At 42.9% G+C, this 23,924-nt stretch overlaps 1 protein-coding gene across 1 annotated transcript in view; it reads right to left on the bottom strand.

The window, feature by feature from the left end:
* kdm5a (lysine demethylase 5A) overlaps window positions 1-23,924 on the bottom strand; it is a 278,206-nt gene that overhangs the window by 213,586 nt on the left and 40,696 nt on the right. The window contains exons 6-7 of the mRNA XM_080190586.1: window positions 8,036-8,147; window positions 4,229-4,338 (exon numbers count right to left, since the gene is read on the bottom strand). Of these exons, the coding sequence (XP_080046712.1) occupies window positions 4,229-4,338; window positions 8,036-8,147 (222 nt within the window). The remainder of the gene's footprint in view (window positions 1-4,228; window positions 4,339-8,035; window positions 8,148-23,924) is intronic.

Consider the following 23,924-nt stretch of genomic DNA (forward strand, 5'->3'; position numbering starts at 1 on the left):
GCACTTAGTTAGCAATAACCACTCTTGGATGCTCAGTTTGCGTTCCGCCAGAGCCATAGAATCACAGAATCCCTAAGGTGCAGAAGGAGGCCATTTGGCCCATCATGTCTGCAACAAAACAACCCCACTTCAGCCTTATCCCTATAACCCACATATTTACCTTGTTAATCTCTCTAACCTATGCATCCCGGGACACTAAGAGGCAATTTAGCATGGCCAATGCAGCTAACCCACACATCTTTGGACTGTGGGAGAAAAGTGGAGCACCCAGAGGAAACCCATGCAGATACAGGAGAATGTGCAAACTCCACACAGTGTTCCAAGCCAGGGATCAAACCCAGGTCCCTGCAGCTGAGAGGCAGCAGTGCTAACCACTGTGCCACCCAAATGAGGGCTTGTCCAGGATCAGTCAGCTCTGGTCTTATTATAGTCTTGGTTCAAACATGGACAAAATAGCTGCGTTCTGGAGGTGAGGTGAGCATGACTGCCCTTGACACCAGTATTTGACTGAGTATGGCATGAAAGAGCCCGAGTAAAACTGGAGTCAATGGGAATTAGGGGGAAAACCCTTCACTGGTTTCAGTACCTGACACAAAGGAAAATGGTTGCAGTGGCTAAAAGTCAATTCTGGGACATCACTGTAAGACAATTGGGACATCACTGTAAGACAATGTCCTATGTCCAACCAGTTTCAATTGCTTCAGCAATGACTTTGCTTTCAAAGAACAAAATCAGCCCGGGAAACAGGCCCTTTGGCCCAACGAGCCCGCGCCGCCATCTCAACACCACACATCTTTGGGGTGTGGGAGGAAACTAGAGCACCCGGAGAAAACCCATGCAAGCACGGGGAGAACGCGCAAACTCCCACAGACACCAGCCCAAATCCATATGTCTGCACAGCAATCAGCGATAGTCACTGAGCTGTCGTCTTGCCCAGCATCTGGTCCAGTTTAGGCACACACTAACGACATGAAGCACTAGGCCAATCTCGAACAACCAAGAGCAGCCCCAGTACGACCCATCGCGTGTATGCCCCTCGTTTCATCATATGTGGGGATGTTTGCTGATGACTGCAAAATGCTCAGCACCGTTCGCAATTTCTCAGATACTGAAACGGTTCATGTTCAAATATAGCAAGATCTAGACAATATTCCGGCTTAGGCTGACAAAGGCCAAGTAATATTTGTGCCACACAAATGTCAGGTACTGACCATCACAAACAAAAGATGATCTAATGATCACCCCCTTCATTCAAGAGAATAACCATCGCTGAATCCTCTATTATCAACATCCAGGGGCGGCAGGCGGGGGTATGATTGTGGAGTTACCACTGATGGGAAACTGAACTTGGCTAGCCATATAAATACTATGGTTACAAGAGCAAGTCAATGGCTAGGAATCCTGCAGCAAGCAACCTCTGACCCCCTAAAGTCTGTCCACCATCTACAAATCCAAAATCAGGAATATGATAGAATACTCTCCACCTGTCTGGACAGCACGGTGGCACAGTGGTTAGCATTGCTGCCTCACAGCACCAGGGACCTGGGTTCAGTTTCAGCCTTGGGTCACTGTCTGTGTGGAGTTTGCACATTCGCCCCGTGCCTGCGAGTGCTCTGGTTTCCTCCCAAAGTCCAAAGACGTGTGGGTTAGGTGGATTGGCCATGCTAAGTTGACCCTCGTGTCCAGGGGATTAGGAGGGTAAATACAGGAGCGGCATTGTGTACCATCTACAAGATGCACTGCAGGAATTGGCCACTACCATCTAGAAGCATAAGGGCAGCAGACACCTGGGAGCACCACCACCTGAAAGTTCCCCTCCAAGAAATTTACCATTCTCATTTGAAAATATATCAGCCGTTCCTTCACCGTCACTAGGTCAAAATCCTGGGCCTCCCTCCCTAACAGTACTGTGGGTGAACTTAAATCAAAGGGACTGCAACGGTTCAAGAAGGCAGCTCACCACCTTCAAAGGTAATTACAGATGAAGCAAGAAATACTGATCTAGCCAGTGAGGCCCACATTTCATGAATAAAGTTTTAAAAATATCTCTCTTTTCAACTTTCCCTTTCACTTTCAACCAAATCCCTGAGAAATTGACTCTTCAACCCTGAGAAATCTAAGCCTGTCGTAATCTTGTAAATCACTATCAGGTCCCCCCAATCCTCTGCCCTCCAATGAAAACAATCCAAGTTTGATCACCTTATCCTTATAAGCCATATCCTCTAAGCTGGGCAACATCCTCATAAATTTCTACTGCACTCTTTCCAATGCATCAATATCGTTCTGGCAGTGTGGTGACCATACTCCAACTGTGGCAGTTGCAATGAGATTTTCCAATTCCTACACTTATCGCTCTGACCAATGAAGGTCAGTATGCTGGACACCTTCTTGACTACCTTGTCCTGAGTTGCCACCTTCACAGCACTGTGGACCTGCACGCCTAGATTCCTCTGTATGCTAATACTTCTAAGGGCTCTACTATTTAACATGTACCTTTCTTCTACAAAAGGCCTTCCAAATCACATCACCTCACATTTGTCCAGGTTAAATTCCATCTGCCGTCTGTCGGCCCAGTAGATTTATATCCTGCTGTACTGTCTGACAATCCTCCTCATTGTCTGTTACTTCCCCAATTTTTAATATCACCTGCAAATTTACTAATCAGATCATCTACATTTTCTTCCAAATCATTTATAAACAGAGGTCCCAGTACTGATCCTTGTGGAACACCGCTTGTCACAGACCTCAAGTTAGAAAGGTACCCTTCCACTGCTACTCTCTGCTTTCTGTGCCATAAGTAGTCTCACAATATCAGGTTAAAATCCAACAGGTTTACTTGGTAGCACAAGCTTTCGGAATGTCACCCCTCCTCAGTTTTATCAAGTAGCACAAACTTTCAGGAGTGACACTCCGAAAGCTTGTACTGCCAGAGACTTCTTATTGTGCTTACCCCAGTCCAACGCCAGCATCTCCACCTCATTTCTATGCTCAGGCCAGTTTTATATCCATCTTACCAGCTCACCTTGGATCCCAATTGACTTTACCTTCTGTATCAGCGTGCCACGAGGAATTTTACCCTAAAGGTTCTAAAGTCCATGTGTACAACATCCACTGCCCTAGCCAATTTTTCTTGTCACTTTCTCAAAGTCAAGCATGTTTATGAGACACGTCCTCTCTTTGACAAAACCAAACTGCCTATTGCTAATAAGCCTATTTTCTTCCAGATGCGAGTACATCCTGTCCTTAAGAAACTTCCCCAATAATTTCCCCACCACTAACATACCCTCTCTTAACCCTTATTAGTTTTTTCATCCCCCTCATGAACTTTGTTGTTTCGTTTGGCTCTCACATATATTATCAAACTGACTTGGGTCACATTTTTTTTTTCTGCTTCACCTTACGCTCTCATTATTTAGCAAACTCTACTTTTGGCTGCTCATCTTTTCCCCTCATGGGATTGCACTTTTATTGTATGCAGATAGAATGCTATTTAAAGGTAGTCGATGGTTAAATTACAGTTCTGCTTGTCAAGTTTTGATTCTAGTTTAGCTGGAGAAGATCTATTCTCAACTCGAAGTCGGTCCTCTCCTCTCTCCTATTAAATATTTTTACTCCAAATTGATCCTTGCCTTTTTTCACAGCTAACTTATGACACTGTTTCTTTATTGCTCCCCTGCTGACATCTGGTCTATCTCATTCTGCAGAATCAGATTCAACAGTACTTTGTTCCTTATTGAGACAGTAACTCCTGATCAAAAACATTCTCCCAACACATATCAGCAACTTCTTGTGCCCACATTATTCCTATCCCAGTTTATATTGAAATACGTGAAATGTCCCATAATTTTTGCACCTCCCTGCAATCTCCCTGTGGTATGAAATGAAATAGAGCGTGTTAATCATATAAAGGCTCTAAGAGACGAGAGTGACTGCTTCTTTTCTATTAGCATCTAATTAAGTATTCAGAAAAGACTGAAGATGAAGAGCCAAATGCAATATGATCATAACACAACCCTGTTGATAGAGCCTAGAAAAAGAAGAAAAGTAGATGGAAATTAAAAACAAAAAGAGCATTTTAATATATTTCACCTTAACAAAAGCACATCATACAGCAGCATAGAAAAGTACATAGAGAAGTAGATGGAAATTAAAAACAAAAATAGCATTTTTAAAAATATATTTCAACTAAACAAAAGCATATCATTCAGCAGCATAACTCCGAACTTACAAAGTTAACAGCCAGGGCTCCTTTCCGCTGTCTCATTTGCATGCGAGGCAACTGTATCTCTGCATTCTTTCGATGTCCCGTCGATCTCAGAGTCACTGAGAACTCTGCATCTGAAAAGGTAAATGAATCCAATAATTAGAAGCGAAAAAAACAAACTTCAAGCAACATATGAGCAAAAGAGAAGAACTTCAGCAACACCATCCAAGAACTATGATGCACAGTTAGTTCTGGGCTGGACTCTAAGCTAAGCAGCCTACAACACTCACCATGAAAGTACACAGGTAATAATAAACTTTCGACCAAAAGGCTGCCGACGACTGGAGAAACACAAGACAGCAAAGGGATGAGAAAGGGCCCGTTTTGAATTTAACGCAACAAAAAGTGAGCCATTTAGGCATTTCAGATTAGCACACAAAGGAATTCGGGAACAGCATGACTCAAATTAAATGCTGTAGGAACATAAGAAACAGAATCAGGAGTAGACCACACAGCACATTGAATGGCAGAGCAGGCACAACACAAAAATAACAGCTGCTTTTTGGCTTTAACTCCATTTTCCTGTCCATTTCCCATTTTTCTTAATTCTGAGACACCAAAAATCTATCCATGTTTAAATATATTCAATGATGGAGCATCCTCAACCTTCTGGGGTCGATGCGCAGCCCTCTGACCCACCGCCTCGCCCACTCTGATCCTAAGGCTCACCACTTCTCCAGTTCCTTGATTATCAGACCCACTGGCTCTCCCATTCCTCAGCCCTCAGACTTGCCACCTCTCCCACTCCCCTGACCCTCAGTTTCACCATCTCTCTCACTCCCCAACTCTCAGACTCACCGTCTCTCCCACTCCCGTGACCCTCAGACTCACCGCTTCTCCTGTTCCCCCGACCCTCAAACTCACCACCTCTCACTTCCCCAATTCTCAGACTAACCATCTCTCCCACTCCTTTGACCCTCAGACTCAGCACCTCTTCAGTTCCCTGACCCTCAGCCTCACTGCCCCTCCTGTTCCCCAACGTTTTGGCTGGCCAAAGTCAGAAAGAACTACTTAAAGTTGCAGATGTAAGCTGCAGAGGCAGGAAGAAGACGAGAAAGTCCGGGAAGGTCGGCAGGAGGAAGCACTGACACTGATTGGACAGGTTGCCAATGATGAGGTGTGTGCCAGCAGAGAGAAAGAAGGTCAGGGAGCAGGAAAGGCGCCAATTGGGTCACTCAACCATCAGTCAGACCTAGCATAAAACAATGTTAAAACAAAACATGCTATATGTCGAATTATCAACATTAAAGTGGAACACCTTGAAATGGAGCAACTTAAAAGAACTCAACTGCTCAAATGTCAAGTTCAGTTGTCAGGCACACTATCAGTAGCTTATCAAATCACAACCACAAAGGAAAAGGCTCATTGGATGCACACCGGTTCTCAGAATCACATAACTGTTATGGCACAGGAGATAGCCGCTTGGCCCAACATGTCTACACTGACTCGCCAAACGAATACCTAGTGCCATTACCCTGCACATTTCATCCAACGTCCTCTTGAATGCCTCGACTGAACCTGCTTCCACCACACTTGCAGACGGTGCATCTAGACCCCAATCACTCACGTAGAATTATAGAATTCCTACACTGCAGAAGGAGGCCATTTGGCCCATCAGGTCTGTACTGACCACAATCCCACCCAGGCCCAATTTACCCCCAAACCCCACATATGTATCCTGCTAATCCCCCTGATGCTATGGGGCAATGTGCTATGGAAGTCAACCTAACCTGCAAATTTTTGGACTGTGGGAAGAAACCCATGCAGACACGAGGAGAACGTGCAAACTCCACCCAAGACCAGAATTGAACCCGGGTCCCTGATGCTGAGAGGCAGCACTGCTAACTACGGCGCTACCGTGAAAAAGATTTTTTCTCACATCAATCCAATCAGATCCATGCCACACTCTATCCCTGCAAGTTTATTTCCCTAATTCATTTCCTTATGAAGTTGTGCATCAGCCTCACTTCTGTTACATTCATGGAAAGGGAGTTCCAAGTCATTTACAGTATTCTTCATCACAGCCACTCTGCATCTCTTGATCAATATCTTAAATCTGCCTCCTTGGTCCTTGTTTACCTCATCTAAACATCTTATAGACTACTATTTCTTTCTTTTCTAAAAATATGCAGATTTTTTTCATGCATTTCAACCTTAAAAAAAGCGACAGGTTTAACTGAAAGAAATGGAATCCTACCTACATTCAGTCATAGTCAATTACCTGATCCCTATTCCATAAAACACTCTCTTCTCCTGCTCAATGCAGTAATAATAAATAGACTAACCCTAAACTTCTTCACACCCAATTGAAGTTGTATCTTCAGTTGTACACTGACAGAAAGCTATCTATTTACGAGAGATAAAACATGCCCAGGGCCTTTTTATCCAGTCAATGTAATGTCAGTGGTAGGAAAAATAATGGAGGCTCTAATAATGGAGAGAATAGTTAAACATATATTAAAAAATGCATAGTCAGCATAGATTTCAAAATGAAAAATCCTGCTGGCACAACCTTCCTGAATTTTCTGACAGAGTGACAAAGTAGACAATAACATAGTGGATGTAATGTGGATGAATTTTCAAAAGGCCTTTGATAAAGTGCTCCATACTAGACAAACAGAATGTCACAGAATGTGGCTTCAAGATAAAGACAGTAAGAAGTCTCACAATGCCAGGTTAAAGTCCAACAGTTTTATCTGATAGCAAAAGCCACCTTAAAGATAAAGGACATTGTTACAATCCCAGCTGTTACTGGGATAGTCAGGTCCCAGAAGAGAATGCTGGCTTGATAGATCACAACTTTTATTTTGGAATTAGAGACATGAAGTTTAAAGCTTATTTATTTATTAGTCACAAGTAAGGCTTACATTAACACTGAAATGAAGTTACTGTGAAATTCCTTTAGTTGCCACATTTCGGTGCTTTCTCGGGTCAATGCGCCCAACCAGCACATCTTTAAGAATGTGGGAGGAAACCGGAGCCTGGAGGAAACCCACGCAGACACAGGGAGAACATGCAAACCTCACACAGACAGTGACCCAAGCCAGGAATTGAACCTGGGTCCCTGACGCTGTGAGGCAGCAGTGGTAGCCATTGTCTCACTGTGCCCCCCGAGTGAATAGAGTGGCACGACTAACTTTTAACAAAAGAAGAAATATTTATTAAACAAACAAGATTAACTATAATACACCACTCCTTCATTCACACTACACCTTTACCAATATGTACAGATTTATAAGAATTACATAAATTGCAAAATAAATCTTATATGCTAATGTTCTAACTGCACAATCCAAGGATTCCCTTTGCTCAAGAAAGAAGTTCCAATTACAGGGCCACTCAAGCAGATTTGGGCAGAGTCACATTGATTCTCAGTAACATGGTACCTCACCTGGGAATGTCAACCATTTCAAAGGCTCATCCAACCAGGATTAAGTGCTGCATATGATTATTAATGCAATTTTATCAGTATCTTGAACATATAGGCTTAACAAATCTTAAATACTGATTAGATAAACTTGTCATTTAAAGCATGGATTTCCTCTTCTGGATAGCTGCTTGCTAGAAACATGACTGCATGTTCGGCAGAGTTTTCCAATCTCTAACAAGTCACACTGGCAATATGTATTCCAAAATATGAAGCCTGATAATTACACAACAAAAGCAACTGAACACATTAAATTGCTTGAATCCAAAATATTCATTTATTCTATTATACTTTTCAAATGATCTATAACAATTGCATGATATTGTGAAATCTATACTTCTTACCCTCCCTGTTCTTTGTCCTGAGGCCCAGGCCCATCATCTTGGGTCCAGCGCCAAATATTTGAAGTTTCCGCAACTCCGAATTTCTGGCAAACTCGTCTTCAGAAGGATCGTTCTGGAAAGAAATTAGCTGTCAGTGAATTACAGATACCTGTGTTATGATTCAAGTTATTACTACTACTGGACAAGTCTGATCCCAGAGGAAACTGGCTTGAATGATCCAAACTTTTATTTTTTGTTTAGAGAGTGACCACTGGACAGCACCACAGAAGTCTCAGAGGTTGCACCACTGCATATGCGTGGAGGAAGATAAATAGCCCAACGATAAACTGGGGCATTCCTATCGAAAGCTCATAAGAGAGCATTTGTATGAAATTGGCAGAAGTGCAACCTCCCCTGGGCAACTGCCCTGCACTGTAAACCATCTGAAAATACAATTTAAATCAGAAACTTTGGATGGTTTTGCCAGGGTTATAGCTTGGTTACAGTAACAGTTACTCAGAAAAAAACTTTTTCTAACTTCTGGATGACTATTCTAAAGACCCAGACTGGCCCTTGTAAAGATGCAGACCGTGCATCGACACTAGGCTCAAAGATGTGCTCCCCTACTGGGATCTCACCCAGCCCGAGTCAGAAAGTCCAGTGAGACAGGCACAGAAGAAATTTGGCATAGGCAAGTGAGCACAGAGGGGAAATTCAATGCTGATTGCCACTCTGAGGAAGTTATGACCCATTAAAATATTATTTAAGCAAAAAAAAAACCATATTATAATACTCCTTCACCAATTATACATTTATAAATGCATACAGATTCATAAGGATACCATAAATTACAACATTTATCTTGTACTCTAATGTAGACAGCAAGTACACAATCCACGTGAACAAATAGGTAAACCTGTGGTCAGACACGACACACGCTGAAACCAAATCAGCTGTCACCCCGAACAGATGCTATGGATTTCTCACCAAATCCCACCAAATGCTTCTCACACTGTGACCCAAATTATCTCACACAATAGATGTGCTGGTTAGGTGCATTGGCCATTCTAAATTCTCCCTCAATGTACCCAAACAGGCACCAAAATGCAGTAACTAGAGGAGTTTCACAGTAACTTCATTGCAGTGTTAATCTAAGCCTACTTCTGACCAATAAATATACTTCACTCTGTCTTTTAACTTGTGTTTCCAATATCCACTTTTGAAGAATTCGCCTTGGACTGTCTTCCAAACCTACACTTTAACTTGGACATCTTCAACAAGGATCCACCTCCAGGATTTCAGTCTCTCCTTCTCATATTCCTCTCACCAGAATCGCCAGAAGGCGCATTCAAGTGTTTTCCACATACTCTCTCAAGTATTCAGCGATACTAACAGAACATGGTGGGCATCACGGTGGCACAGTAGTTAGCACTGCTGCCTCAAAGCCCCAGGGTTCCAGGTTCAATTCCGGGCTCGGGTCACTGTCTGTGTGGAGTTTGCACATTGTTCCCGTGTCTGTGTGGGTTTCCTCCCGGGTGCTGCGGTTTCCTCCCACACTCCAAAGATGTGCGGATTAGTTTGATTGGCCATACTAAATTGACCCTAGTGTCAGGGGACTAGTTAGGGTAAATGCATGGGGTTACGGGAATAGGGCCTGGGTGGGATTGTGGTTGACGCAGACTCGATGGGCCAAATGGCCTCCTTCTGCACTGCAGGGATTCTCTGATTCTATGACCACTGTTTCACAGGCCCTTGGCAAGGTGTCACCCATCTTTGGTTGTCTCCTTGGATCTTCTGGATTCTTGTAAGCCCACTTTGTACCAGGTCAGCTTCCAGAGGTTTTCTCTTTTTCACACTCTTGACTTCACTTAAAATCCTTTCCAGAATCCTGTTCTTATCCTTTGACTTAAAAGGTCCTTTTGGAATTTCTTACCTTTAGGACCTTTTCTTTGAAGTAGTTTTTCCCCAGTTGACTACTGACAACTTGGTATCTCCCTTGAGGTCCAGAACTCACTCGACATTCACCATTAATTTAAACTTTGGAATAACTCATTCAATAATTTTAGGCTTATTTTCCTCAGCAATTTGCTAGTAAGTCCACTCCTTTCATCATACAGCATAATCTGAATGAAAAACCTGCTGTTTTGACTCTCTTTCTAGATGACTGTTGCTAGGCAACATCACAGTTTTTCTACCTTATGTTTGCTAAAACTCTCTCTCAAGAGTCATAAAATCTCATTAACAATGCAGGTATACGAACAGCTCCAGGCCTGCTATCTCCATTCTAAAACAAAACTAGGCTCAGTTTTGTCTTTTAACTCTGCAAATAAAGAATATAAATAATATTTTGAATATAAATAATATATATAATATTGTGGTTCCACTGGTCGGCGCAACATCGAGGGCCGAAGGGCCTGTACTGCGCTGTAATGTTCTATGTTCTAAATTGAACTTAAAGCTATATCTTGTTCCTAACACCCACTCAAAGCCTGGTTCTCTGGAAAATTCACCTATAGAGTAGACCAAGATTCTGTATATCAGCTTCATGTTGCTGCATCATCACTAACTTCGAAGGAATTCAGCAACTCCTGCTTCCAGCTAGCTGAATTTACCTGAATTTTAACTTCTATGTGATCTTAGCTCTCACGGGACTCTGACAGTCATGTGAATTAGCATCCATATCTTTGGTTTATTTCAATCTTAAATTATTCCCAGTTGTAAAACTCTTCGCTTACCTTTCATTCTCATTCGCTTGCGTGTATGTAATTGCGACAACTACCAGCCCTGGGTTTGAATGTAAGAATAAATAATACTTTTCATTTAACTCTAAAGAAAATTTGCTATGAGTCACTTTAGAATGACTTCACAAACCACAGTATTTCCAGAGGGGTGCCATAACCTATTCCAGAAGTTAAAACACCTCTGCTTATAGTCAGAGGGTAAGAAAAGAAAGGGAGTTCAGTTTGCCTCCCTCCCCTGATTGTAACATATCGTTTAAAGTTTATTCATTAGTGTCACAAGTAGGCTTACATTAGCACTACAAGAAGTTACTGTGCAAATCCCCTAGCCGCCACACTCCAGCACCCATTCAGGTACACTGAGGAAGAACTTTAGCATGGCCAATGCACATCCTTCAGACTGTGGGAGGAAACAGGAGCACCCAGGGGAAACCCACACAGGCAGGTGACCCAAGCCAGGAATTGAACCCAGGTCCAGGCGCTGTGAGGCAGCAGTGCTAACCACTGTACTGCCTCACTTATTTACAATACACTTACTGAGTCATGATACACACACAAGTTTACATAAGAAATAGGAGCACTGAGTCTGTTCTGCCATTCAATAATATTGGGGCTGATTAAATTCTGGCTTTAGCTCCACTTTCCTGCCTATCCCTACATTGTTAAGCCAAATTGTCTTTTAAAGACAGGTGATGATTATTGACTCAACCTCAGAGTAGAAATCGACAAAGCTGGAAGATCTAAGGTGGGAGAACCATAAGGAGTTTGTACCTCTATTAAGCTGAATGGATAATAATACAAAAGCAAATTATGGCAGATGCTGGAATCTGAAAGAAAAACAGAAAATGCTAGAAAATCTCAGCATCTGTGAAGAGAGAACAGAGCTAATCTTTCAAGTCTGGCTGATCCTTTGTCAGAGCTGAATAAACTTGAAGGTAAAAGGCAGGTGGTTGTGTTATTCCTCCATCATACACTATTAGTAGAATTAACACCCATAACCCTCAATTCCCTTCAAGATCAAAAACTTTTATACAAGTCAGCTTTAAATATATTCAATGACCCAGTCTCTACTGCCCCCTGGGGTAAAGAATTTCAAAGAAATTCAAAAGAAATTCTTCATTTCTATCTTCTCCTGATACCAGTTGGAGAGAGATCTGGCTTAGGTGAAATTAAAATAAAGATCATCAGGTGAATAAATGTGGAGACTTTAAAGCAGCAGTGTGAACCAGATACAACATGTACTGTAGCAAGGCTCTTTCGGTAACACCTTCCAAACCTCAACTTCTACCACCTTGAGGGACAAGAGTGAACTCTTCATGCCACTTACCAGCCTGACTTGGAACTATATCAACATGCCTTCAACTCTGGAACTCCCTCCATAACAGCACTATTTCACAGGGACTGCACGGATCAAGGCAGTGGCTCACCAGCATCTTCTTAAGGGAAATTAGGAATGGGCACTAAATGCTGGCATAGCGAGTGATTCCCAAATCCAGTGAACAAATTTGTTTAAGATGGAATGGAAGGATAGCTTGAGTTTTGGATATCTGAAGCAATTGAGATTAAGATAAAACAGACTGAAGGAAAACTACGACTGGACAATAATGCAATAAAGAATCAGAGCACCGGAAGTGCAGAGAACAACTGGACAAAAATGAGCATCAGAAAGAGTACAAAAAAGTGATACAAATAGAATACTAAACTATTTCAAAAATATATTAAGGGTAAAAGGATAGGCAAGGGAAGTGTAGATCCAATTCAGGGTCAAATGGAGGCCTTCTTTATGAAGGCAAAGGGCATGGCTAAGTTGGTAGTGAGCACTTTGCATCTGTTTTCATTAAAAGAGCGAATGCTGATAGTGTCACAGCAATGGAGGAGGAAGCTGGAAAATTAAATAAGATGAAGATAAAGAGGCACTTAAATGGTAAGCAGTGGGATGTTAATCAGGTTTTTTTCTTTCTGGTTTATAGTTTGTAAGAACATAGAACATTACAGCGCAGAACAGGCCCTTCGGCCCACGATGTTGCGCCGACCAGTTAAAAAACAATGACCCTCTAACCTAAACCAATCCCTTATCATCCATAAACCTATCCACGGATCTCTTAAATGCCCCCAAACTAGGCGCATTTACAACTGCAGCAGGCAGGGCATTCCAATCCCTCACCACCCTCTGGGTAAAGAACCTACCCCTGACATCCGTCCTATAACTACCACCCCTTAATTTAAAGCCATGCCCCCTCGTGCTAGATTTCTCCATCCGAGGAAAAAGGCTATCACTATCCACCCTATCTAAACCTCTAATCATCTTATATGTTTCAATAAGATCCCCTCTTAGCCGCCTTCTTTCCAGCGAAAACAACCCCAAATCCCTCAGTCTCTCCTCATAGGACCTCCCCTCCATACCAGGCAACATCCTGGTAAACCTCCTCTGCACCCTCTCCAAAGCCTCCACATCCTTCCTATAACGTGGGGACCAGAACTGCACACAGTACTCCAAGTGCGGCCGCACCAGAGTTGTGTACAGTTGCATCATGACGCTGCGACTCCTAAATTCAATCCCCCTACCAATAAACACCAAGACACCGTATGCCTTCTTAACAACCTTATCTACTTGATTCCCAACTTTCAGGGATCTATGTACACATACACCTAGATCCCTCTGTTCATCCACACTATTCAGAGTCCTCCCGTTAGCCCTATACTCGACACATCTGTTATTCCTACCAAAGTGAATTACCTCACACTTCTCCGCATTAAACTCCATCCGCCACCTCTCGACCCAGCTCTGCAACCTGTCTAAGTCACCCTGCAAACTACGACACCCTTCCTCACAATCTACCACACCTCCGACTTTGGTGTCATCAGCAAACTTACTAATCCACCCAACTATACCCTATATTATTATTATATAACTATATTATTTATATTAATAAATAATATTAATAAGGGCTATATTCTGAACGAACAAGGATCAGGGAAGGATATTACCTTTTCCAAAAGCTTTAATTTGAGGGGTAAGTCATGGCAACAAAGCTCAAAGACATGTTGTGCTCCTCCAGTTTTATGTGGGAAGCTGGGAGCATAGCTTAAGTAGATTGGCCATGATCAGTACAGGGGGTGACTGGGATAGGGTGGGGGCCTAAGTGGAGCACTCTTTTGGAGGGTCAGTACAGACCTGATGAGCCGAATGGCCCCCTTCTGCAATGTTTGGATTCCGTGAATTTTTAGCCCCCAGGGTTAGGATGTGTTCAGGCATGTGGCTATACTGCATGGGAGAGGAGAGTAAAATTATTGGTAATGCAACAGCTACTAGGCATTCAATTGCAAGGGGAATAGATAGGTGGTCACAAAAGAGATTCCAGAATGGTATTTTACCCCCCGGTGCTAGGGTCAAGGATATCCCAGAATGGCCACAGGTTGGAAAAAAAGGAAGCAGTCCTAAAACCTGAATATTAGAAGTTGGGAAGTATGTTGAAAAGTACAACCTCAAAAGTAGCAATCTCAGAATTAATTCGAATTAGAAACAAAAGGGTGGTTAGAGGGAAAATCGGTCCTCGTAGGGACGGAGGAGGGGAACTGTGCTTCGAGTCTGAGGGAATGGGGGGGATCCTGAATGAATACTTTGCGTCAGTATTCACGAAGGAGAGGGGCTTGGTGTCTTGTACTGTCTTGGAGGAAGCTGTAGACCAGTTGAAAGAAATATCCATTATGAGGGAGGAAGTGTTAGGGTTTTTAGGCAGCATAAATACTGATAAATCTCCGGGGCCTGATGGCATTTATCCCAGGCTGCTTAGAGAGGTGAGAGATGAAATTGCTGGGCCTCTGACGCAAATCTTTGTCTCTTCTTTGGACACAGGTGAGGTCCCAGAGGACTGAAGGATAGCTAATGTGGTACCGCTGTTTACAAAGGGTAGTAGGGATAACCCTGGTAATTATAGGCCAGTGAGTTTGACGTCAATGGTAGGAAAGTTGTTGGAAAAAATTCTTAGGGATAGGATGTATGCGTATTTGGAGTGTTGCGGTCTGATTAGGGATACGCAGCATGGCTTTGTTAAGGGGAGGTCTTGCCTTACGAATCTGGTAGAATGTTTTCAGGAGGTGACAAAAACGGTCGACGAAGGACGAGCTGTTGATGTCGTCTATATGGATTTTGGTAAGGCGTTTGACAAAGTCACTCATGGTACGTTGGTTGAAAAGGTTAAGGCTCATGGGATACAGGGGCATGTATCTAGATGGATTGAAAACTGGCTAGGTAACAGGAGACAGAGTAGTAGTAGTAGTGGGAGTAGCTGGAGGTCTGTCACCAGTGGTGTGCTGCAGGGCTCAGTACTGGGACCTCTTCCATTCGTAATATATGTAAATGGCTTGGAAGAGGGCATACGTGGTGTGATCAGCAAGTCTGCAGATGACACAAAGATGGCAGGATTGGTGGACAAGTGCACAAGTCTCTGAAAGTGGCAACTCAGGTGGAGAAGTTTGCAAAGAAAGCTTACAGTATGCTAGCCTTTATAGGAAGGGGTATAGTGTACAAGAGCTGGCGTCTAATGTTGCAGTTGTATAGAACGTTGGTTAGACCGCATTTGGAGTACTGCGTCCAGTTCTGGTCACCTTACTATTGGAAGGACGTGGAGACCCTGGAGAGAGTGCAGAGGAGGTTTACCAGGATGCTGCCTGGCACGGAAGGACTGGGTTATGAGGAAAGATTGGGTAAATTGGGGCTGTTTTCCTTAGAAAGACGGAGATTGAGGGGGGAATCTAATAAAGGTGTATAAGATAATGAAGGATATAGATAGAGTAAACAGTGGCAGGCTTTTTCCTAGATTGGAGACAAATATCACGAGGGGCCACAGGCTTAAGGCGAAGGGGGAAGAGGTATAATTTGGATGCTAGAGGGAGGTTTTTCACACAGAGGGTCGTGGGGGTATGGAATGCACTGCCAAGTAAGGTGGTGGAGCAGGCACGCTGGACTTGTTTAAGGTTTACTTAGACAGATACATGAGCGAAATAAGGATGGAGGGTCATAAGAGGCTGTTTTAAATAAGGACCGGAGCCTCGGGACATACCTGGAAATCAACTGTTACATATGTTGATGTTTTTCTCTTTTACTCCACAGGTGCGTAGGTCCACCTTGTTGTCTAACAAGGGGCATACACACGGTGGGTCGTGCATGGGCTGCTCTTGGATGTTTCGAGAGTAGCCTAGTACTTCGTGTCGTTTGTGTACGCTTAAGACTGGACCAGCAGATGGGCACCACGACAGCTCAGTGACTATCACTGGTTTCTGTGCAGACACATGGATTTGGGCCAGTATCTGTGGGAGTTTGCGCATTCTCCCTGTGGTTGCGTGGGTTTCCTCCGGGTGCTCCGGTTTCCTCCCACACCCTAAAGATGTGCTCTTAACCTGATTAGTGTAACAAATTGTCCCTAAATTATTCTTCCCTTAATCTGGTTTCCATTGGGGGTACCATAAGCATAGACATGGGTCAAGGGTGGAGGAGGAAAAGCACATTGTTAAGATGGCGGCGCGGGCTCGTTGGGCCGCAGGGCCTGTTTCCCGTGCTGTGTTGTTCTTTGTTCTCCCTCTCAATGGTGGCACATTCCTCCATCCCAATCCCGACATGGATCGCCAGCATCGGACCCCTCCAGCTGACCCGATATTTCTCCCCACCCCCCATTACGAAGGTCTTCATGATCCTCCCCTCCATGATCCCCCAACCCACCATAAAACAGCTCCAATATAGTCCCCATTCAGGCCTGCGCTTTCGTCACTGCCCAGCAGCCACTGCCGAGGTGTCTGACAAACACCGCCAGTGTGCCAGGTAGGCACACCTTACTATGCCCCCAACTACCTGAATGCTTCAATAGCCTCCACGATCTCACGTCAAGTCTGCAATAGCGGAGATCTGTCACTATCCATGCAAGTTTGACCTCCCACCAAAGAAGTGGGAACATTCCCGGAGGGGATAATGACTGCGTGCTGAAATCGCTAATGCAATCCAGTCAATCGCGAGCTCCAGTTCACACATTTGAAAGTGGCCAGGAGGATTGCAAACCATTTTGCGCCAATGGCAGAATTACCCCAATATTAGGTTCCAAGGAAGACGCATATAAAATTGGCTAGAAAAAAACAACAAGATCAGGAGCACTTTAAATTCAGCAAAGGAGAAGTAAGGGGTTGATTATGAAGTGGAAAATAGAGTGCGAGAGTAAGCTTGCAGGGAACATCAAACCTGAGCTTAAAATTTTTTTAGAAGCATGTGAAGGGAAAAAGAATGGTGAAGACAAACATAGGTCCCTTACAGTCAGAAACAGGAATTCATAATGGAAAACAAACCAATAGCTAACCAATTAAATACATACTTTGGTCTATCTTCACAAAAAAAGGACACAAATAACATACCAGAAATGCTAGGGAATAAAGGGTTTATGGAGAAAGAGGAACTGAAGGAAATCACTATTAGTAGGGAAATGGTAACGTTGTATGATGGAGACATAGTGAAGCACAGACCAACTTCCTGGCAACTCCTCTTTCAAGCAAACCATTCTTGGCACCTGCTTGCCATCTTTCTACAACATTGCTGTCAAAATAATATAGCTTACTATATGAATAGAATTGCAAATATAAACTCCCATTCCATATCCCCTTGGCTGTACAGTGGGTTTAACCACCCTCCCTAACTCAACCATTAAACTTAAATATTCACACTGCAGGATTCTATGAATTGTACAGCACATCATGGAAACAACTGCCCACATGTCACAAAACCGTGATGGAAAGCCAAAATATTGCAGAAAATGAAAATCTGAAAAATGCTCTTTCAATTTCTTTCTCAACGAATGCTGCCAATTTTGCTCAGCATTGCCAATACCCTGACTTCTGATATGAATCAGTGCTCCTTCATCAACTGAATAAATATCCTGCAATTTTCTAATGCACTTGCGGAAATGCCATGATCATGTGCTTCAGATAGCTCACCACCTTCTTACCAACTAGGGATGTGGGAATTTACTATTCATCAAGAATATTTGAATTTTGGAGGAAGTAGGCAACTTTTCTTGGTGATTCACTATACACCAAATGTATTAACTACTTGCTTTAAGAAAAGTCTTTGTTTTTAAGAAAACAATTGTTGAGTGCCCATCAACAGCTGTGACACATTGTCCCTTTCTAATATTATGAATATACTTGATAGTTAAGATTAGTTGGGAAGACTAGGCTTAAGTAGTACACTGTGACATCAACTTCAACCAAAACCATAAGAATATTTAGTGCAGACTTAGGAGATTTGTACCAGTCAAAATTATTCAGTTTAAGAAATTGCAATGCCCAAGTTTGTTCAAGTCTCCTATTGTTATGTTTCCATTGTTAAAAAATGCCATTGCATCTAGGTCTACAGGACCCTTGGATTTGCCTCACTTATGTTGAAGAAATTAATGGCATTGAATGGTGATAAATCCCCAGGACCTGATAATTTACATCCCAGAGCACTTAAGGAAGTGACACGAGAAACCATGGATGCATTGGTGGTTATCTTCCAAAATTAGTCCAAAGATGTGCGGGTTAGGTTGATTGGCCATGCTAAGAAATTGCCCCATAGTGTCCAGGGATGCGTAGGTTAGAGGGATATGGGGATAGGGCCTGGCTGGGATTTTGTTTGGTGCAGACTCGATGGGCCTCTTTCTGCACTGTAGGGTTCTATGATTCTATTCTATAAAATTCTATAGATGCTGACAGTTCTTTCAAATTGGAGGAGACCAAGTGTAATATTACTATTTAAAAAGGGAGGTAGAGAGAAAATGGGGAATGATATTAGTATACTTCATTAGCAATGAGGAGAGGTTAGAGAAACTTGGTTTGTCTCACTGGAATGACGGAGGTTGAGGAGCAACCTGATAGAAGTCTACAAGATTATGAGGGGGAGACAGAGTGAACATAAAGAGCTTTTTCCCAGGGTGGAAGAGTCATCTACTAGGGGGCCTATGTTTAAGGTGTGGGGGCATAGGTTTAAGGTGCAGGGGCAAGGTTCAAAGGAAATATATGAGGCAAGTTTTTTTTTACACAGAGGACAGTGGGTGCCTGGAACTCGCTGCCGGGGAAGTTGTGGAAGCAGATACGATTTTAAGTTTTAAGAGGCATCGGGACAAATACATGAATAGGATGGGAAGAGGGGGATCTGGTCCCTGGAAGGGTAGGGGATTTTAGTTCAGTCAGGCAGCATGGTCGATGCAGGCTTGTAGGGCCAAAGGGCTTGTTCCTGTCTGTAATTTTCTTTGTTCTTTGATAGACCAGTAAGCCTGACATCCATAGTTGGAAATATTCTAACATCCATAATAAAAGAACAAAGAAAAGTACAGCACAGCAACAAGCCCTTTGGCTCTCCAAGCTGGTACCAATTGAGATGCCCTAAATAAACTAAAAAAAACCATCTGCCCTTACTAGGTCTGTATCCCTCTGTTCCTATTCATGTACCCATCCAGATGCCTCTTAAATGTTCCTAATGTGCTTGCTTCCACCACCACCTTTGGCAGCATATTCCGGGCACCCACCGCTCCCCACTTCCCCCTCTCACATCTCCCTTAAACTTTCCCCCTCTCACACTGAACCTGCGCCCCTTGTAATTGATACTCCTCCCCTTGGAAAAAGCCTCAGACTATCCACCCTGTCTATGCCTCTCAATTTTGTCAACCTCTATTAGGTCTTCCCTCAGCCTGCATTGTTTCAGTGAAAAGAAGGACCAAGGAATTGATTAAGAAGGGGAAAATACAGTACAAAAGCAAGCTTGCAGTGAACATAAAGACTGACACTAAGAGTTTCTATAGATACATGAAGAGAAAGAGGTTGAAGACAAATGTAGGTCCTCTACAGAGAGAAAAGGGGACAAACAACTGAATACATCTTCACAAAAAAGGACACAAATCAAATGCCAGAAATGTTGGAGAATGCAAGATTTAGTGTGAGGGAAGAACTGAGGGAGATCAAAATTAGTAGAGAAATGGTGCTGGGAAAATTGATGGCATTAGAAATGGATAAATCCCTAAGGCTTGATGATCTACATCCTAGGAGATTTCAGTAAGTAGCTCTAGAAATACTGGATGAATTGGTGGTCATCTTCCAGGATTCTAAAGACTCTGGAACAGTCCCTGCAGATGGCAGGGAGCTAATGTCACTCCACTATTCAAAAAGGGAGGAAGGATGAAAACAGGGAATAAGAGACCAGTAAGCTTAACATCGGTAATGGGGAAAATTCTCGAATCCATTATCAAGGAGTTTATAGCACAGCATTTAGAAACTAATGGCAGGGTCAGACAGAGTCAGTGTGGATTTATGAAGGGGAATTCATGCTTGACGAATCTGTTGGAATTCTTTGAAGATGCAACTAGTAGGTTTGACAAGGGGGAGCCAGTCGAGTGCCTGGGATTGGGGGAAGTGTATTGAGATGGATAGAAAACCGGTTGTCAGAGAGGAAACAGAGTAGGAATGAATGGGTGCTTTTCAAATTGACAAGCAGTAACTAGTGGGGTGCCACAGGGATCGGTGCTGGGACCCTAGCTATTCACAATTTAGATGAGGGAACACAATGTAACATCTCAAAGTTTGCAAATGATAACAAGTTAGGTGGGAGGGTGAACCATAGAACACCATAGAAAATTGCAGCTCAGAAACAGACCTTTTGGCCCTTCTTGTCTGTGCCAAACCATTTTTTGCCTCGTCCCACTGACCTGCACTTGAATCATAACCCCCCACACCCCTCTCACCCATGAACCCATCCAAGTTTTTCTCAAATGTTAAAAGTGAGCCTACATTTACCACTTCGTCTGGCAGCTCATTCACACTCCCATCACACTCTGCGTGAAGAAGCCCCCCCCAATATTCCCTCTAAACTTTTCTCCTTTCACCCTTAACCCATGCCCTCTGGTTTTTTTCTTCCCTATCCTCAGTGGAAAAAGCCTGCTTGCAATCACTCTATCTATACCCATCAAAATCTTATACACCTCTATCAAATATCCCCTCATTCTTCTACGCTCCAGGGAATAAAGTCCTAACCCTATTCAATCTCTCTCTGTAACTCAGCTTTTCAAGTCCCGGCAACATCCTCGTGAACCTTCTCTGCACTCTTTCAACCTTATTTACATCCTTCCTGTAACTAGGTGACCAAAACTGTACACATTACTCTAAATTCGGCCTCACCAATGCCTTATATAACCTTACCATAACACTCCAACTTTTACATTCGATACTCTGACCTATAAAGGCCAACGCACCAAAAGCACTCTTTACGGCCCTATCCACCTGTGACGTCACTTTTAGGGAATTCTGTACCTGTTTTCCCAGATCCTTCTTTTCAACTGCACTCTTCAGAGTCCTACCATTTAGCCTGTACTGAACTGTGACGAGGATGCAGAGATCCTTCAGTATGATCTGGACAGGTTGGAATAGTGGGTAAATCAATGGCAGATGCAGTATAATATGGATTACAGTGAGGTTATTCACTTTGGAAGCAAAAACAAAATGAGATTACTATCTGAACGGCTTTAAATTGGAAGAGTTGAGCATGCAACGGGATCTGGATGTCCTTGTGCACCTGTCACTGAAGGTAAGCATGCAAGTGGTAAAGAAGGCAAATGGCATGTTGGCCTTCATTGCAAGGGGTTTTGAGTACAGGAGCAGAGATGTGTTGTTGCAATTATACAGGAGCTTGGTGAGGCCACACCTAAAGTACTGTGTGCAGTTTTGGTCTCCTTCTCTGAGGACCACCACCGACGGCAGCCGATTCCACTCACTCACCGCCTTCTGAGTGAAAAACTTAACCCTGACATCTCCTCTGTACCTACTCCCCAGCACCTTAAACCTGTGTCCTCTCGTAGCGACCATTTCAGCCCTGGGAAATAGCCTCTGAGAATCCACCCGATCAATATCTAATACTCTTCATCTGTTTAATAGTTAAGCCGCTTCATTTTGTTAGTGTTATATTTAAAATTTAAAAGTTTGTTTTACTATAAAAGATCCCTAGTTTGTCGGTGGAATCATTCCAAAAAGGAAATTTCCGTTCCTCACATTTATGCCAAAACAGAAATATTATCGGGGTCTAGTCCAGAGTCCTAACATAACTTGAGGTTCTGGTCTATCAATCAGTCATGATCATAACAAATGGTGAAGGAGGCTCAAAGGACTAAATTGCCTATTCCTGCTCCTATTTTCTATGCTGCTGGGGAAATAAGGATAGAAATAACAGCAATTTTCACTCATGTTCAAAAAGCGGAGATGAATAAACCGATTAACTATAGGCCAATCAGCCTAATTTTGGTGATGGAAAATATTTTGAGACAATAGTCCTGGACAAAACGTTCCCTTGAAATAACATGGATGGATAAATGTCGAGCATAATATGTTTGTTAACGGTTAATCATGTCTAACTATTTTAAATTGATAACCCGTCTTGACTGACTGCTCAGTCTACCAAGGCTTAACTTTGAAACCCTCTTAAGCCATTTTTTGGCAAGTTTAGATAATACCAGCTGTTTACTCCTATACACAACCATGATTGCCTTGGTACTGGGCTGTAGGGGTCATAAAACACGATTAAAAAAAAAAATGTTGTAAAGGCCATCTGAAGAAGAGATGTGCATAAATTTGGGATCAACACCACATTCAAGAGCTATGGAGAAAGTGAAAATGGGCAGAACAGTGTAAGAGGGTGCCGGGAATACACTATTGGTCTGGCAGCACACTAAGAGAGAGAAACGAAGTTAATGGTTCAGGTCGAATTCCCTGAAGGTGGGGTAAAGGACATTATGGAAAGGGTACAGTTTTAAAGTTTATTAAAGTGTCACACGTAGGCTTATAGTAACACTGCAATGAAGCTACTGTGAAAAATCCCCAAGTCGTCATACTCTAGCGCCTGTTCAAGTACAATGAGGGAGAATTTAGTATGACCAATGCATCTAACCAGCACATCTTTTGGACTGCGGAAGAGAACCGGAATGCCCAAAGGAAACCCATGTAGAAATGAAGAAAATATGTAAACGCCACACAGACAGCGACCCAAGCCGGGAATCGAACCCAGATCCCTGACGCTGTGAGGCCACTGCGCCACCATGCTGCCCTGCAGGATATTCTGCAGGGAGAACAGTAAAAATTTGAAGGCATAGAAACTAGAAGGATGTGACTTCACCGACGCCCTATACAATTGCAGCAAAACATACCTTCCCTATATTCCAATCCTCTCGCTATGAAGGCCAACGTGCCATTTGCCGTCTTTACTGCCTGCTGCACTGCACTCGGAGGAGAGGGAGGATCAGTGTGTGGCTTAAAGCATGATGAAGAATGGAGGGTTTCAGATTCTTGGGGGATTTAAACCAGTTCTGGGGCAAGTGGGCAACCTATTACAAAGGTACAGCGTGCACTGCAATAGGACTGGGATGAACATCTTTACTATTGCCAAGGGGATGGTTGAAACTAAATTGGCAGTGAGGTGGGACCACAGAAACAGAAACAGAAACATAAATAGGTATATAAAGGAGCTAGAGAGTTTGGTGGTACTAGAGAAGGAATTAAATAGGAGAACATTTTGAAATTGTGCCCTGGAGGACATTTAGAAATTTTCCCCCACAGATCCAAGTCTAGGTCATTAGTAAAAATTAAGAAAAGCAAAGTTCTTTATACTGACTCCAGGGATCTTACTCTTGTAATCTGAAAAACTACCCTACACCACTACTATGTTTCCCATCACTCAATCAACTTTGCATCCAAGCTGCACATGTCCCTTTTATTCTACAAGCTTCAACTTTGTTAAGAAGCCTATTATGTGGCACTTTATCAAACACCTTTTCAAAGTCCGCGTGCACCACAGTAATCACATAACCCTTATCAACACCCTGTTACTTTACCGAAACACTCAAATCAAACTCAACTTGCGCTTAACAAATCCATGATGGTTCTCCTTTAATTAATCTACATTTGTCCATGATTATTAATTTTAATAACTTGGATATTGCAATGCAGAGCAAAATTTCAAAATGTGCTAGTAACGCCAAACTTGGATTTGTACACACAGTGAGAATGATACCAATCACTTGTACCAAGATAAAGGTAGACTAGCAGAATGGGCACACAAGTTTAGTACAAAGTGTTAGATGATGTATTTTGGACAAGGAAAAGGAACATACTTAATG

Source organism: Carcharhinus amblyrhynchos, chromosome 6 (genome assembly GCF_965287045.1).
Source record: "Carcharhinus amblyrhynchos chromosome 6, sCarAmb.v2.hapA, whole genome shotgun sequence".
Classification (NCBI taxonomy): Eukaryota; Metazoa; Chordata; class Chondrichthyes; order Carcharhiniformes; family Carcharhinidae; genus Carcharhinus; species Carcharhinus amblyrhynchos.